This window comes from Nomascus leucogenys, chromosome 3 (genome assembly GCF_006542625.1).
Source record: "Nomascus leucogenys isolate Asia chromosome 3, Asia_NLE_v1, whole genome shotgun sequence".
Classification (NCBI taxonomy): Eukaryota; Metazoa; Chordata; class Mammalia; order Primates; family Hylobatidae; genus Nomascus; species Nomascus leucogenys.
Window position 1 is genome coordinate 17,431,523 of NC_044383.1, and position 14,089 is coordinate 17,445,611.

The 14,089-nt window shown below is 48.2% G+C and overlaps 1 protein-coding gene across 3 annotated transcripts in view; it reads left to right on the forward strand.

The window, feature by feature from the left end:
• The window catches only part of GFRA1 (GDNF family receptor alpha 1), a 219,800-nt gene that overhangs the window by 150,653 nt on the left and 55,058 nt on the right, over nt 1-14,089 (forward strand). For all 3 annotated transcript variants that reach the window (XM_003254986.4, XM_030806573.1, XM_030806568.1), the window contains one exon: nt 905-1,241. In XM_003254986.4, coding sequence (XP_003255034.1) covers nt 905-1,241 — 337 coding nt within the window. The remainder of the gene's footprint in view (nt 1-904; nt 1,242-14,089) is intronic.

Consider the following 14,089-nt stretch of genomic DNA (forward strand, 5'->3'; position numbering starts at 1 on the left):
TGGCCTGCCTGCCCAGCACCGAGTGGGCCCCGCCTCCACCATGCTCTTGCTGCAGACAGCAGAGGGCAGGCGGTGTGGGCAGCACAGAGCAGGCAGCGTGGACAGCACTGGCTTCTCTGGTGGTGTGAGTGCACAGGGCTTGGGCAGAAGGCAGCATATGCTCTGTGAGCTTCCTGGAGCCCATTGAAATTCTATTCAAAATACAAGCTGAATTTTTCTAATCTAGAACCTCAGTACTCATAGAGCCCACGTGTTGTCTATGGTGAGTTAAGTGGTAATTGAGAGGTTTGCAGATTTTTATGTGATTTATCCTGGTTTTCTTCCAATGCCCTGCGAGCTAAAATTTAAATACAGCTTCGTTGTGGTGGCTTCTTCCTGTTTAGAGAATCTGGCATAATATTTTGTCTTCTGGGCTCAGATAACTATGTAATTACTCTGTAATCATATAGTAATTAGCATGTACTATATGCATTTATTACATAATTACATTCTTGGAGGATTGTATGGCAACTATACTTGCATTCAGCATATCATGAACAAGTATATAATTTGTTGTTTTTTTCTTTTATCCTAATTTCAGTTTACTAACCAGGGGCTGGAAGCTTATTCTCCTGTTGTCTCGTTTGCATGTAGCCGGGCAGGTGCCCGAGTTTTGGCCTCACCTAGCACCTCCTAATTCTACATCTGTGGGAATATTAGGGGCTTTTGTGCTGCTGTAGACTCCTGGGTTGTACTCCTAGCACTTTCTCTTGTCATGAAGTCATTAAGTTATTAGCTTCAAAACTCATTAAGTTCTAGAGCCGCTGGCAATGCCAGATAAATGGCAGGATCTCAATTAAAACGGAGTAGGTGAGAAGACAGAGCTGAGCACAGTGACCATGCCTGTCTTTCTCTGCATTTGCAGTGGAGCACATTCCCAAAGGGAACAACTGCCTGGATGCAGCCAAGGCCTGCAACCTCGACGACATTTGCAAGAAGTACAGATCGGCGTACATCACCCCGTGCACCACCAGCGTGTCCAACGATGTCTGCAACCGCCGCAAGTGCCACAAGGCCCTCCGGCAGTTCTTTGACAAGGTCCCGGCCAAGCACAGCTACGGAATGCTCTTCTGCTCCTGCCGGGACATCGCCTGCACAGAGCGGAGGCGACAGACCATCGTGCCTGTGTGCTCCTATGAAGAGAGGGAGAAGCCCAACTGTTTGAATTTGCAGGACTCCTGCAAGACGAATTACATCTGCAGGTAAGCGGGCACTGGCAGCTGGTGATTAATGAGGTGACAGGGAAAGTCTTGGCGGCTGCTTTGGCTGCCAATCTCCCTCTTCTGTGCTTCTACCAAGGTAGAGGAGGGAGGGGAGCCCAGTCCATTCGAATGGATTGGCAAAAATCTGACCTCTGTGTCTGCCACGGGGTTCTTCAGAAGCTATTCAGGCCTCCGTGCTGGGGAAAGTTCCCATCTTTAACCTGAGAATGCTTTGAGGGATGCTGGAATGAGGTAAAATACTACTGCCTTTCCTGGATACCTCTCAGGTGAGAGGGTCACCTGGGGTGAGGTGACCTTAAGGCACACACCTGCTGCTCAAGTCCTGAGGGCTGCCAGTGATTAAGTCGAGAGGAGCTGGCTGGAGCTTTGGAGGCTTTTGACCTTCAGGGGCAGAAACCTGGAGGAGACCAGTGAGAGGGACTGAGCAGTGTCCAGCCTTGGGGAGAACTTTGAAGGCCTGGGTCTGTTCTGGACTGTTCTGTGGCTATGAAGAGGTCACCCTCCCACTTAGCTCATCTCCCAGATCTCAGCCTCCACCAGAAACCTGCTGAGCCTGGATGATGTTATTGAAAGCATTCACTTCCTTTTGCTTTTTGGCTATTTCTGAATTTACTTTGGTATCTGAAGGAGTCCATGAATACATTTTCTGTGTCTAAAAAACAAAAAACTGGCCAGGTGTGATGGCTCACGCCTGAAATCCCAGCACTTTGGAAGGCTGAGGTGGGTGGATCACCTGAGGTCAGGAGTTTGAGACCAGCCTGGCCAACATGGCAAAACCCCATCTCTAGTAAAAATACAAAAAATTAGCCGGGCGTGGTGGCAGGTGCCTGTAATCCCAGCTACTTGGGAGGCTGAGACAGGAGAATCGCTTGAACCTGGGAGGTGGAGGTTGCAGTGAGGTGAGATGGCACCACTGCACTCCAGCCTGGGCGACAAGAGTGAAAATCTGTCTTAAAAAAAAAAAAAAAAAGAAGAAGAAGAAGAAAAGAAAAACCACAGGCCTGGTGCAGTGGCTCACGCCTGTAATCCCAACGCTTTGGGGGGCTGAGGCAGGCAGATCGCTTGAGGTTGGGAGTTCGAGACCAGCCTGGCCAACACGGTGAAACCCTGCCTCTACTAAAAATACAAACAATAGCCAGGCGTGGTAGCGCATGCCTTTGGTCCCAGCTACTCAGGAGGCTGAGGCAGGAGAATTGCTTGAACCTGGGAAGTGAAGGTTGCAGTGAGCAGAGATCATGCCACTGACCTACAGCCTGGGTGAAAGAGTGAGACCCTGTCTCAAAACAAACAAACCAACAAACATAAACCACAAACAGCAATATAGATGTAGGTAGAGTGAAAAGAGAAAGTTACCCTTCACTCTGCTCCCATTCACCCCGAAGCTTCAGGCAATCACTGTTAACCATTTCATGTGTGTCCTTCCAGAACTTAGTGTTGAATTCAATTGCTGATCGAAGCGGGTAGATTTGGGGTATCATATTGAAAAACAGCTGTACTTTGTCCCCAGGTAGAAGCCCTCAATATATGCTAAGCCAGTGGACAAGCAGATGGGTGTATGACCATGTACTTGTTTCCTATTGGTTCCCCATTTCTAAAAAGCCAAGAGCAGAAAAAAAACGTCTGCGATGTTGAAGATTCTGAGTTTCTGTTCAACTTAAGTTTTATTCTGGTAGAATGGGAACTCACTCTTTCCTTAAACCAGCTGTAATAATGACCAAAGAAAATTGTAAGTCCTTGCCATCTGTATAACCCTCTCATGCCGAAGACTTTCTGGGAGTAATGTTTCTCCTCCTTTCTAAAAAAAGTTGGAAGAAAGTGACCTGCTGTATGAGGAAGGACTCAGATGACTAAGCGGCTTATGAACTGAGTTCGCATCTTGGGAAGAAACAGGTGTTCCAGCAATGCAATACAAGGACCTTCCTCACTTCCAAGCCCCTGTTTCATTGAGGCCCTCTTAGCTGTGGGCTAGGAGCAGGGATGGGTGTGCCAGAAGGGTCCTGAGAAAGAGGCAGAGCCTCAGCAAGCCAGGAACCTGGGAAAGCCAATCAGTTAGGGTGTCAAAGCACCCTCTGCTGAAGATGAATAAAATGATTGCAGCCAAGAAGCTGCAGGGAGCTTTGCTTGGGGTCCAGGGATGGGATGGAGCAGATATCCTGAAGATCTCTGGATGTGAAACTCCAATTCCTGGCCCCCTTTAGTCTCTAAGCAGAAGGGATCCCCCTTCTGGGAGTAGGACTGGATTTCTAGGGTCTTACTTGGCTTAATGCTGGACAGCTCCTCCCTGTCTCTATAATAAGATGTGATCTGTCCACTGATGGGTCCAAGCCAGGAGACCTGGGCTTATGTTCCTGCCTCGAGATGGGAAGCTGTATGGGGTAGAAATGGAGCTGTGGATGAGTCTTCCATCTATTGAACGATGGCTGGGAGGCAGGAGAGGTGGTGGTGATGGAGCCTTTCCTTCTTCTTCTCCCAGGTTTATCTTACACAAGATGGCCAGAGAAGGTCTGAGACCTCTCCTACACATATTGAGAAAGCCCATATTGAGCAGATAATTTGCATTCTCTGGCTTGTTCTTCTAAAAAGAGAGAATCCTTTGAGGGTTGGTGAGAATTCATTAGATCAGATTGCTTTCCTGCTAAACTGTAGTGAGAATAGCTGGGAGTTGAGAACTTAGAGGGCTCTGGGGGAGGCGATGGGAGGAACCTGCAGATAATAGGATGGTTTAGGTGATATCTAGGGCCTCAGACTGAGGAAGGAACAAGTTTCAAGAACTGTTTGTGACATCCCTGATAGCAGGGAGTGGACTCAGCTGACGGCACAGAAACGTATAACAGGAAGCAGACAGCCCTTGTCTATGTATTGACTTTGCCTGATCTTCCTGGAGTGAACAGCAGCCACCATGCAGTGGAGTGAAGGATCCCTGGGCTGGATGGTGGGACTAGTGGCGTGTCTGTGCTGCTGCCACATTTCTGGCTCAGGGAGAAACTCAGAGGCTGTTTAGGAATCCAGATCTAGACTGTCCTGGGGCCCTACCCAGTGAAATTTGTCTCAGTGTGATTGATGGGTTTTATACACTGTCTTGAGCCTTTCCTGGGAAGGTGAATCCGTGACTTCCCTGGTGTTACCCATTGTCAAGTGATTTAGCCCATAATTTCTTTCCAGAGCCTGGATTTATTACTCATGATTACCCCTTCCCTCTCAGAGGTGCTAAATGTAATTTGAGCTGCTAGGTTGGCTAGCAGTGTTTGCTTCCATCAGATTTTATTATCCTTGTCTTTAATTTTATGCCTTTTATCCCATCCCTTCTCAATCCATCTCTGTGAGGCCGTTGTTGTTCTACCCAGAGTAGCAGCTGGTACTAGCTGGAGCTGGGGGTTCTTTGGGCCTCACATTACAGTTGCTATAACCCTAACCTCACCATTGATGTGATGACTTGAGGTCTCATTTGAATAGCCCCAAAGGGAAGGGATGGCAAGTGGGAAACTTGCTTCCTAAAACCATATTCTTGGAAAGCTCACAGTTGCAAATGCTCCATTTCCATCTTAACATCAGCAACCATCAAAGAGCTGTTCAAGCTCATTAAAAGCTCCCTGAATTTAATATTTTCCAACTCAGGGCCTACAGGTTTCCTTCCCCGGGGTCCGACAGTGCCTCTGCACAGAACCTGTCTCTCTTCCGCCTTATGCCTTCAAACAGATGAGAAGCAACATTAGCTTTTCCGTTTGACTTTGTTTTCCTTTTTCCTTTTCCCTTTTAGGGAAGCTGACAGATTCCTTTCCCCTTGAGGTAGTTGGGGAGAGTCAGAGCCTGACTGTTTGGGCCTCCAAGCTTGTCTACAGAAACGCAAATGCAGAGGTATTACTAGAAGGGTGTGATGGAATTTCAAAGCCTCACAGTCTTCCCCTGAAGCAGTGCCTCCCCTGTCAGGTTTCCTCTGGTTGCTTTTCTTAGTGCCTGGAAGGATGTCAGGACTGGTTTGGGCCGAATGGAAGCATAACCTTTTATTCCTCATGCAAATCTGTGTAATTTAAACTTATACTTTCCCTCCTGTCTGAGCACTGGCTCGGGTGCCACAAATATGTTCCTCTCTCTTTACTGTTGTAATTAACTGCTCAGGTACCTCAGCTATTCTTCATTACCAGGCGGTCCAGCACCTTCCCCTTGGGCATGCTCCCTCATGTTTTCATCTAAGAACCAGAGGTAGACTCCAAAACCCCTTCTGCTTCCAGTGCCAAGCAAAGAGGGACCCCAAGCCTCTGAAGCAGCCCGCTTGCCAGTAGCTTTAGCTGCTGCCACATGGGGTCGCTGTTGAGAAAAAACTCAGGGTGTGCTTGGTGGTTTAAGTGGCCTTGCCCTTCTGGGGCATTCAGCACGTGCAGCAGAGCTGCTGCATCCTTGGGTGCCTGAGTGACAACACCTAGTTTATACTCACCTATGCAGCCATTGTTTCCAAAGCATGACATTTTGCTCTGGGGAGCTACATCCTAAGGGGTTCCAATCAGAGCCAGCCCTCCACCTTGAACACCAGCAGTCCAGGCTCTACGTTTTCTGGCAGTATGTTCCTAGGTAGAATTGAATGCTTCTCTTTTTTCTTTTATTTAATTATTATTTTTTAGAGACAGAGTCTCATTCTGTTACCCAGGCTGGAGTGCGGTGTTGCAGTTGAGGCTGTCTGTAGCCTCTAACTCCTGGGCTCTAGTGATGCCCTCATCTCAGCCTCCCATGTAGCTGGGACTACAGGTGCATGCTACCATGCCTGGCTAATTCCTTTTAATTAATTAATTATTTATTTATTTTTAGAGACAGGGTCTTGCTATGTTGCCCAGGCTGCTCTTGGGCTCCTGGCCTGGAGTGATCCTCCTGCCTCAGCCTCCCAAGAGCTGGAAATTGAATGTTACATTTGCATTCCTATTTGCCAACAGTGCTGGGTCAAGGGTATCTCACTCCTTTTAGAAAGATTCTGATAATGCTGAACCTCAAAAGGAAATGGGTCAGGGGCTCTATGTCCTTGGTCCCCAAGGTTCTCTTGACCCTGCTGGAGATATGATACACTTGTTCTTCCTGGTGTCCAACTCTCTGTCCCCATAGTCTCCAAGAGTGGTGGCTTTGATGAAATCACCATATATGGTTCTACCATTCCCCAGGGATTGAGGACCCTATAATTGTATTTGGAGGCCTGGGGGATTTTTAGCAGAACCAAGAAGGCCTCCCTTGGCACAGCTCCAGGAGAACAGCACGTGCAATTTCCAAAATTCTGCCCTTGTCAGTCCCGCATTTGCCACACTGGGGGTGACCCCGTGGCACTTAGAGGAAATGTAATGTTGTTAGTTGGTCGATCAGGGCAACTGGGGAAACGTGTCATAAAACCATGCAGCGAATTTCTGCTCCCATAATTTATTCGGTCTGACAGTGTTAGTGCACCTTTAAAAGGTGAGAAATGTGTTTCATTTGCCTGGAATGAGACCCCCCTTCACACAATAAACTGTGGATCTTAGAGATCAAGGACATCCTCTACTGTTTGGGCTTAAATTCCTGAGTCAAAAACTGGATCCCACATCACTATATCCGGGCTTGCCTTGACATGCAGCAGGCGCAGGAGAAAATGGCTCTGAGGATAATTAATGCCTAAAACTAGATGGGTAGATTAATTTGGCACTTAATTTTATTTTACGCTGATTCATTCACAAATGGAAATCAGCAATTAGACAATGCAGACTTCTGAACCATGGAAAGAAAGGTTCGGAAATATGAGAAAATACAAGTAAAACATTTTCCAGTTCATTTGAGCAGTTTTCATTTCAAATGATTACATGGGTGTCTTTAGCAATGCATTCGGAGTGCTGAATGGCTCGTTTTTAATATGCCCCACCTGCACAAGCTGCCTGCCACCCTGTCTGCTCCGGGGGCCACTGGACTCCTATGTGCCTGCAGCAGATTCATCAAGATCCTGAGAGAAGAGCAAGCAGGTTCTCTGACATCTGCTGCTGCCCACCCTAATGTTCTTTGACTCCATCCTGTGGAGAGGGGCACCTTCCTGCTGGCTCTTCCAGAGTGCCCCTTCTGCCTGCGCCACCTCTTGATGTGTGGCCCTTCAGCTCCACTCAGCAGTGGCAGAGCTCTATCAGCTCGGGCTCTCAGAGGTAACCTGAGCCCTGGACCAGGCAGGAGCCAGCTATGACCTGCCCAGCTATGACCTGCCTTCTGTCTCATTCCTTATCTCTATGTTGGCAGAGGTGGGTGTGAAGCCATTTGTCTACCCCTGCTGGAGCCTGTCCTTGTCTAGTTTTACTCTCTGTTCTCCCTCTCTCCAGCCGGTCCCCTCCCTGCGTCTGCCCAAGCTCAGGGTCTCTGCCTCATTTTCCTCACCATGTCTTTCTTCACCTGCCCAAGTCCTACCAATCACTTTTTCCACTCTTGGCTCAGAGAGAGAAAGAAGCAGGGACTCCTTGTCTTTGCATTTGCATATTGTGTTTATCATTGGATCTGTGTGGACAGATGGACTCTTGGCACCAGACCATCTTTTATCGTCTTCGAGTGTCAATGCAGATAGAAAAGGAATGGAATGGAATCCACCCAGGAGGCCCAAACAGAGAGCCTGTATTTCTTTGTGGAAGCAGCGTCACAGCGGAGGGTCTCAGGAGCCACGTTCAGATCAGGCCTTGGTGGACAAGGAGCAGGGAAGTGAAGCAGAAGAAGGGGAGCTTAGTTTGGAGGGGACACAGTGGTCGAGGTGGGAAGAAAGGGCCTTGGGGACTGTCATGGCGCCAGAGGAAGAAAATTCGGTGCCATAGAAAGGCAAGATATTGGGGCCTCCTGTGTCAGAGGGGTGCTGGATTTTATCCATCAAAGGTTTAGGAGAGCATCAGAGAGCTCCCAGGTGGAAGCAACATGGAGGGAGTGCTGGAGTGGTGGAGATAGTGGCTGGGGTGAAGTTAGGAAGCTCTTGCAGTTGACCCATGAGAAGTGATGAGCGCAGAGTCCCACAAGAACAGGACAGGAATTTGGGAGACCTGCTGGACACCATGGAGGGTACTGACTAAATCTTTACTGAATGAATACATTTAAAACATGACTAGATCTCAGAGAAGGGGCTGGGATATAGGGGTGGGGTTACAATCATCCACATAGAGGTTGTTGTTAAAGATGCCTGGTAAGATTTGTTTTCTAGAGAAAGTGGGTGAGAAGAGAAATGGGCCAGTGGCTGAATCTTGGGAGCACCAGGTGTGTGGTGGAGGTGTCTGAAGAGGACTTAGAAGTTGGAGAGTTGGAGAACTGAGGAAAGGGCCTTGAAAAGCCAAAGGGGAACAGAGTCTTAAGAAGAAAAGGGAGATGGTCATTGGTGTCAATCACTCAGAGACTAGAGGAGAACTCAGAGGGACACAATTTAGTACATAGGAAGTATATCCTTCCATCTGTTTCTCCGCCCATTTCTCTCTCCTTCCATTTATCCATTCAGTTTTCCATTCATCCATCTGTCCATCCATCATCCATCTATTCATACCTATGTTCCTCTCTCCATCAATCTATCCTTACTTCCATCCCCCCATCCCACCATCCCACCATCTATCCATCCATTCATCCATTCATCCATCCACTCATCCATTTATCCATCCACCATCTATCCATCCATCCATCCATCCATCCATCCATCCACCCATCCACCCATCCACCTATCCATCCACCCATCCATCCATCCATCCATCTGGCCTGCACTTATTGTGCCAGGAATAACAACCTGATATTTCACCTACAGTGCAGAGAGGAAGGCAAGCACACACACAGTCACGACAGCATGGTGTGGCGGTCTCTGGCAGGAAGGGACAAAGTGCTGTGGGAGGTGAGAACAGCCAGCTTAGCGTGGCTGTTAGCAAGGCTTCCTGGAGAAGCTGCCATCTGAGCCGGACTGGCCAATGACTGGCATGGAAGAGAGTCACAAGACAAAGGCCCAGGGCTGTGGGTTTGAGGAAGGCATAGGAAGTAAAATAACATGGCACATGGATACATATGTAACAAACCTGCACATTGTGCACATGTACCCTAAAACCTAAAGTATAATAATAATAATAATAATAATAAAAAACAACAACAACAACGCATTCACTGGGTGCTGATGATCAGCACTGAGGTACACCCACACAAACCTGATCTCTCATCAGGCCAACCACCCTACAAGGGGATGATCAGTGGAGTGGCCAGCCCAAGGGTCACCCTGCTCCCACACAGAGGACGTAGGAATCAGCTCAGTCTTCCTAACTCCGAAACCTGGTTTCTGTCACTATTTCCAGATGACTGTCTTTCATGATAGGAACACAATGTTCTTACACTGTTCAGCCTTTACTACCTTTAGTTCCAGACAGCCAGAATGATAATTCTGGCCAGCCTCTGAATCCAGACACTCTTTATGGCTCAGTAACTAAGACAGCACCAGCGTTAAAGACAGTTTTTAAAGAGAGGTAGAACATCATGTCCATAAGAGCCTCTTAGCATCATTTAAAAAAATAAAACAAAAGCTACTCAGGTAATACAAGCTCATTAAGTTCTTTATCTAATTTCCTTTTGAACACTCATTGCTTATTATAGAGTGGTTTCTCTGTGACAGCTTACTGACTTCAAAAAGTAGTTTCTACAAATAGGAAAAAAATACCCTTCCAGGCCACGCTGGCTTTACTATTAATATTATTAGCTCAATTATTTAGTCCAGGCATATTTATTGGGCACAATCTGGTGGACAGTGAGGGTCCTGCATGTGTGGGTGGTGCATCCCCTCTCAGGCATGCACACTCACCTGATTCGGATTCCTTAACTCCCTGCTGAACTATCACTGGCAGTCAGTGTCCTCAACCCTCACCTACCTGAAGGCAGTGGACATCAGGGATCTGGCTGTGTCTCACAGAGCAGATGAATTCTTTGTTGTCACAGAGCAACAACCAGCTCTAAATAATCCGCAGTGTCACCAGTTTGGGGTCATCCAGGTGTTTCACCTTCCTGCCTTCTCCCTGGCTTGTGGCCATTTTGTCAATGATCAGGAAGCCCTCCATTTGTGGATTGCATCTTGAGAGTACAGTGCTGTGCCTGTAATCCCAACTACTCCAGAGGCTGAGGTAGGAGAATCGCTTGAACCTGGGAGGCGGAGGCTGCAGTGAGCCGAGATTGCACCATTGCCCTCCAGCCTGGGCAACAAGCGTGAAACTCTATCTCAAAAAAGAGAAAAGAGAGAGAGAGAGAATACAGTGCTGGTGAAAGGTGTGATGGACGCAAGACCTCTGGATCTTTACCAGACGTGAAGAAGAGGAGGTGGGCAGGGGTACTCAAAGGGGGTCTGTGGGTCTCTGGACTTCAGACCACCTTGTTCAACTGCAGGTGGCTGAGGGAGACCTCAGCTGATCCCCTCTACTGCTCTGTGCAGCTTGTCTCTCTTCAAAGAGGACCCTTCTGCTCTGTCCACCAGCCACCTCCTGCTAGCACTCATGAAGTTCACAGGCATACTACACCAGCTGCAGGCCCCTCAAGCCCAGGCCCGACCTAACCCAACCAGATAAATTTCATGATCATTTTCTTTCTAATTCCCAGGGAATGGGGTGTTTCCATTTCCTACAACTCTGTTTTCAAAGGTGTTTCATCCACGGAGCAACAAGTGGGGTACAAAAGAATGGGGAGAAGGAAGACATCAATAGCCTGTGACCCAGAGCAATCTCATCTTTGCGTGGGGAAATCTGCCCCCTTAGTTACAGGCTGGCTGTATTTAAGGAGAGGAGCATGTCCTGTGTTTAATTAGCATTCAGTGACTTAAGGAGGGCTCCATGGAGGACAGGGCTGGGCTGGGCTGGGCTGGGCAGGGCAGTGCGACATCAGAGCACCTCCTCCCGTGCATTGGCTCATCTCACCCCAGGAACCTGACTCTGGGAACCTGCCAGGACCCTCATCCATGCTGCTAGGAGAGTTCTCTGGCAGTCACCTCTTCCCTCGGCCTCCCCATCTCCCAGACCAGTGTGGGCCTGGGTCTCACAGCCAGGCTTAGAGTCCTGCTCCACCCAGGGAGACTCCAGACTCCCCCACACCCATCCTAGGCATTACCCCAAGTGAGGATCCTGCAGTCACACTGGCATTTACATTTCTACATGGCATTTCCAACTCAGTGAATGGGAAATTGCTCGTCATTTCCAAAGGCAATTAATTATGCAGAAAATTTTGCATCCAAGAAAAACAAGAATTTAAAAGAATCATCAATGTGAAAAAGTACCACACCATGCTGGGGTCTTGGGATTTTTTTCCCTTCCCCAGTAGTTGTCAGTGTAAGTGTTTGCAAGTTAGGTGGACCTGGGCTTGCTTTATGGTTTCGTTAGTTCTATGACACCAGCCGCTGGAGGCCTCAGTTTCCCATCCATAAATGGAGATAATGATTCCATCTTCACAGGGCTGCAGTGAGGACTACATGAGATATTTTTGTGCAAGTACATCAGCATGTGCCTGCCATCTCACCCAGAAAACTCTCAATAAATATTTCCTCCTTTCTCTTTCACTTTTCCAACCAGTTTTTATCAGGGAGAACAAAGCTTAAGATTCTAAATGTGGTACCCCCCAGAACAGACAGAGATCTTTGAAGTAGAATTTGTGAGCTGGTGTGGTGGTGTGTGCCTGTAGTCTCAGCTGCTCAGGAGGCTGAGGTGGGAGGATCACTTGTGTCCAGGAGTTCAAGTCCAGCCTGGACTACACAGCAAGACCCTGTCTCTAAAAAAAAAATAATAAAAATTAAAGTAGGATTTATGAGGGGGCAGATTCCCATTACTCTACACTTCTCTGCACCCACAGCACTAAACGTCATGTGGAAATGCCACATGGCTAAGCTTGATAATCATCCTCTTTCAGCCTTTGTACCATTAGGGAAAACAGAGGGGTGGAGGCGGAGGCAGACAGAGTCTAGAGGTGTTTGGAGCATGTGTCATCTCAACATTTCTGTCCAGAATATACAATTATTGGCACACAAAGATACACAGTAAGATGTGAGCAGAGCTGGCCCCGACACTGCTGGGCACAGAGTGGGGAGATTCACTATTGTCTGGACTGAATAGGCAGTGGGAGCCCTCTGGCAGCCTCTTGGCCACGTGCTTCTTCTGGGACCTGGAGTAACTGTGAATCAGGGGCTCTCAGAGGTGCTTGTGTCTGAGTCAGTGATGTGAGGGATCCAGCAAAGGGCAGCCACTGACTCAGTGTGACCGAATCCGTAGCCCCCTCCCTCTGGATGTTTCCATGTTGTGAATCACCCCATCTTCCCCTTAGGAAGCAAAGCCACAACCGGGGGCAGAGTGGCTTGTCATATAGGACTCACGAGCTCAGAATGCGCAGAGCCGGGGACGTGGTTGTAGGAATGAGTGGATGGCGGCGATGGTGGTGCGGGTGACGACAAGGCGAGCAACACGTACTTGACATTTACTTTTGCCAGGCCCTGGGCTGAGCTCTTTGCAGCAACCTTGGAAGTGGGAGCTGTCGTCATCCTCCCTGTCACTGGATGAGGAGGTGAGATCTTGAACAACTTCCACATCACCCAAGTGGTGCCGCTGGAACCAAAGGCAATTAACTATGCAGCAGGCGCAGCCCCTCTCTGCTGTCCCACTCCACAGTCAAGGAACCCAGAGGGTCTGTGGGACTGCGGAGCTCATGTTGCCGAATGTCTCACTGCCCATTTCTGTACACAATGTGCCTGTCTTGTAAACCACCCACAGAACGTCCAGAGACACCCAGGGAGAGTGGGATTGGATACCGGGGGTGACTTACTTTTTACTTCTTATTTATTTTCAAACAAAAATTTTTAAATAAGGGACCTTTGGATCTTGTCAAGATAGGGCTTAAGTGCTCCTTGGCAAACATAGTTCATTTATCATTAAAACAGTGGGTTTCAAACTTTTTGGTTTCTGGACTCCTTTACACTCTTAGAAAATTACTGAGGATCTCAACGGGCTTTCGTTTATGGGGGCTAAATCTATAGGTACATACCACACTGGATTTCAGGTGAAAAGAGGTTTACATATTTATTCATTTAAAAATAACATCAAGCAGCTCATTACATGTTACCATAAATAACAGAACATACTTTTATTAACAATCACTATATTTTCCAAAACAAAAAATTGGGGAGAAATGTGGCATTGTTTTTACATTTTTACAAATTTAGCATCTGGCTGGAAGGTGGCTGCAAGAGAGAGAGAGAGAGAGAGAGAAAGGTCATTAAGGTCTTAGTATGACTAGGAAAATAGTTTTGGTCTCACTGACCCCCTACGAGGTTCCCTGAGACTGCCAGGATCCCTAGACCTTGCTTTGAGAACTGCTGTGCTAGATGGACCAGAGTAATCTTGGGCCGGAAGACTTGTGTGTGCACCAGTGCTCCTGAGGTCTCCTTGAACCAAGACAGTCTGGGGTGTGCGCCTGCCTTGCACCCAGCTCGTTTAGCCATGGTGGGTCAGGATGCTGAGGCTGTGGGATGTCTGCCCCAGCCAAGCGCTGGAGCCCCTCCAGGTGGAAATGGGTTGAGTAATTAGAGAACCTTGGAGCATCTACCGTCAGCTGTGCTGTTGCTCGGGGGCTGCTTGGCAGGCTGGAGCACTGAGCCCAGCTTGGTTTCTTGCTCTGAGAGATGCCCTCCTGACAGCTCCTTTGTAGATGGTTCCTCTCTTTACTAGCATGCCAAAGGATTTCACCGTCATATTCAGCTCAGTCAGGCAGAACTCTGGGCTGCTGTGTAAAAACCCTTTGTGTCCAGAAGGGTTCAGTGGAGCTTTGCTCTTACCAAGTAGGGGCTTGGGGAGAGTGTCACAGGTCAACCTCTGGTGCTT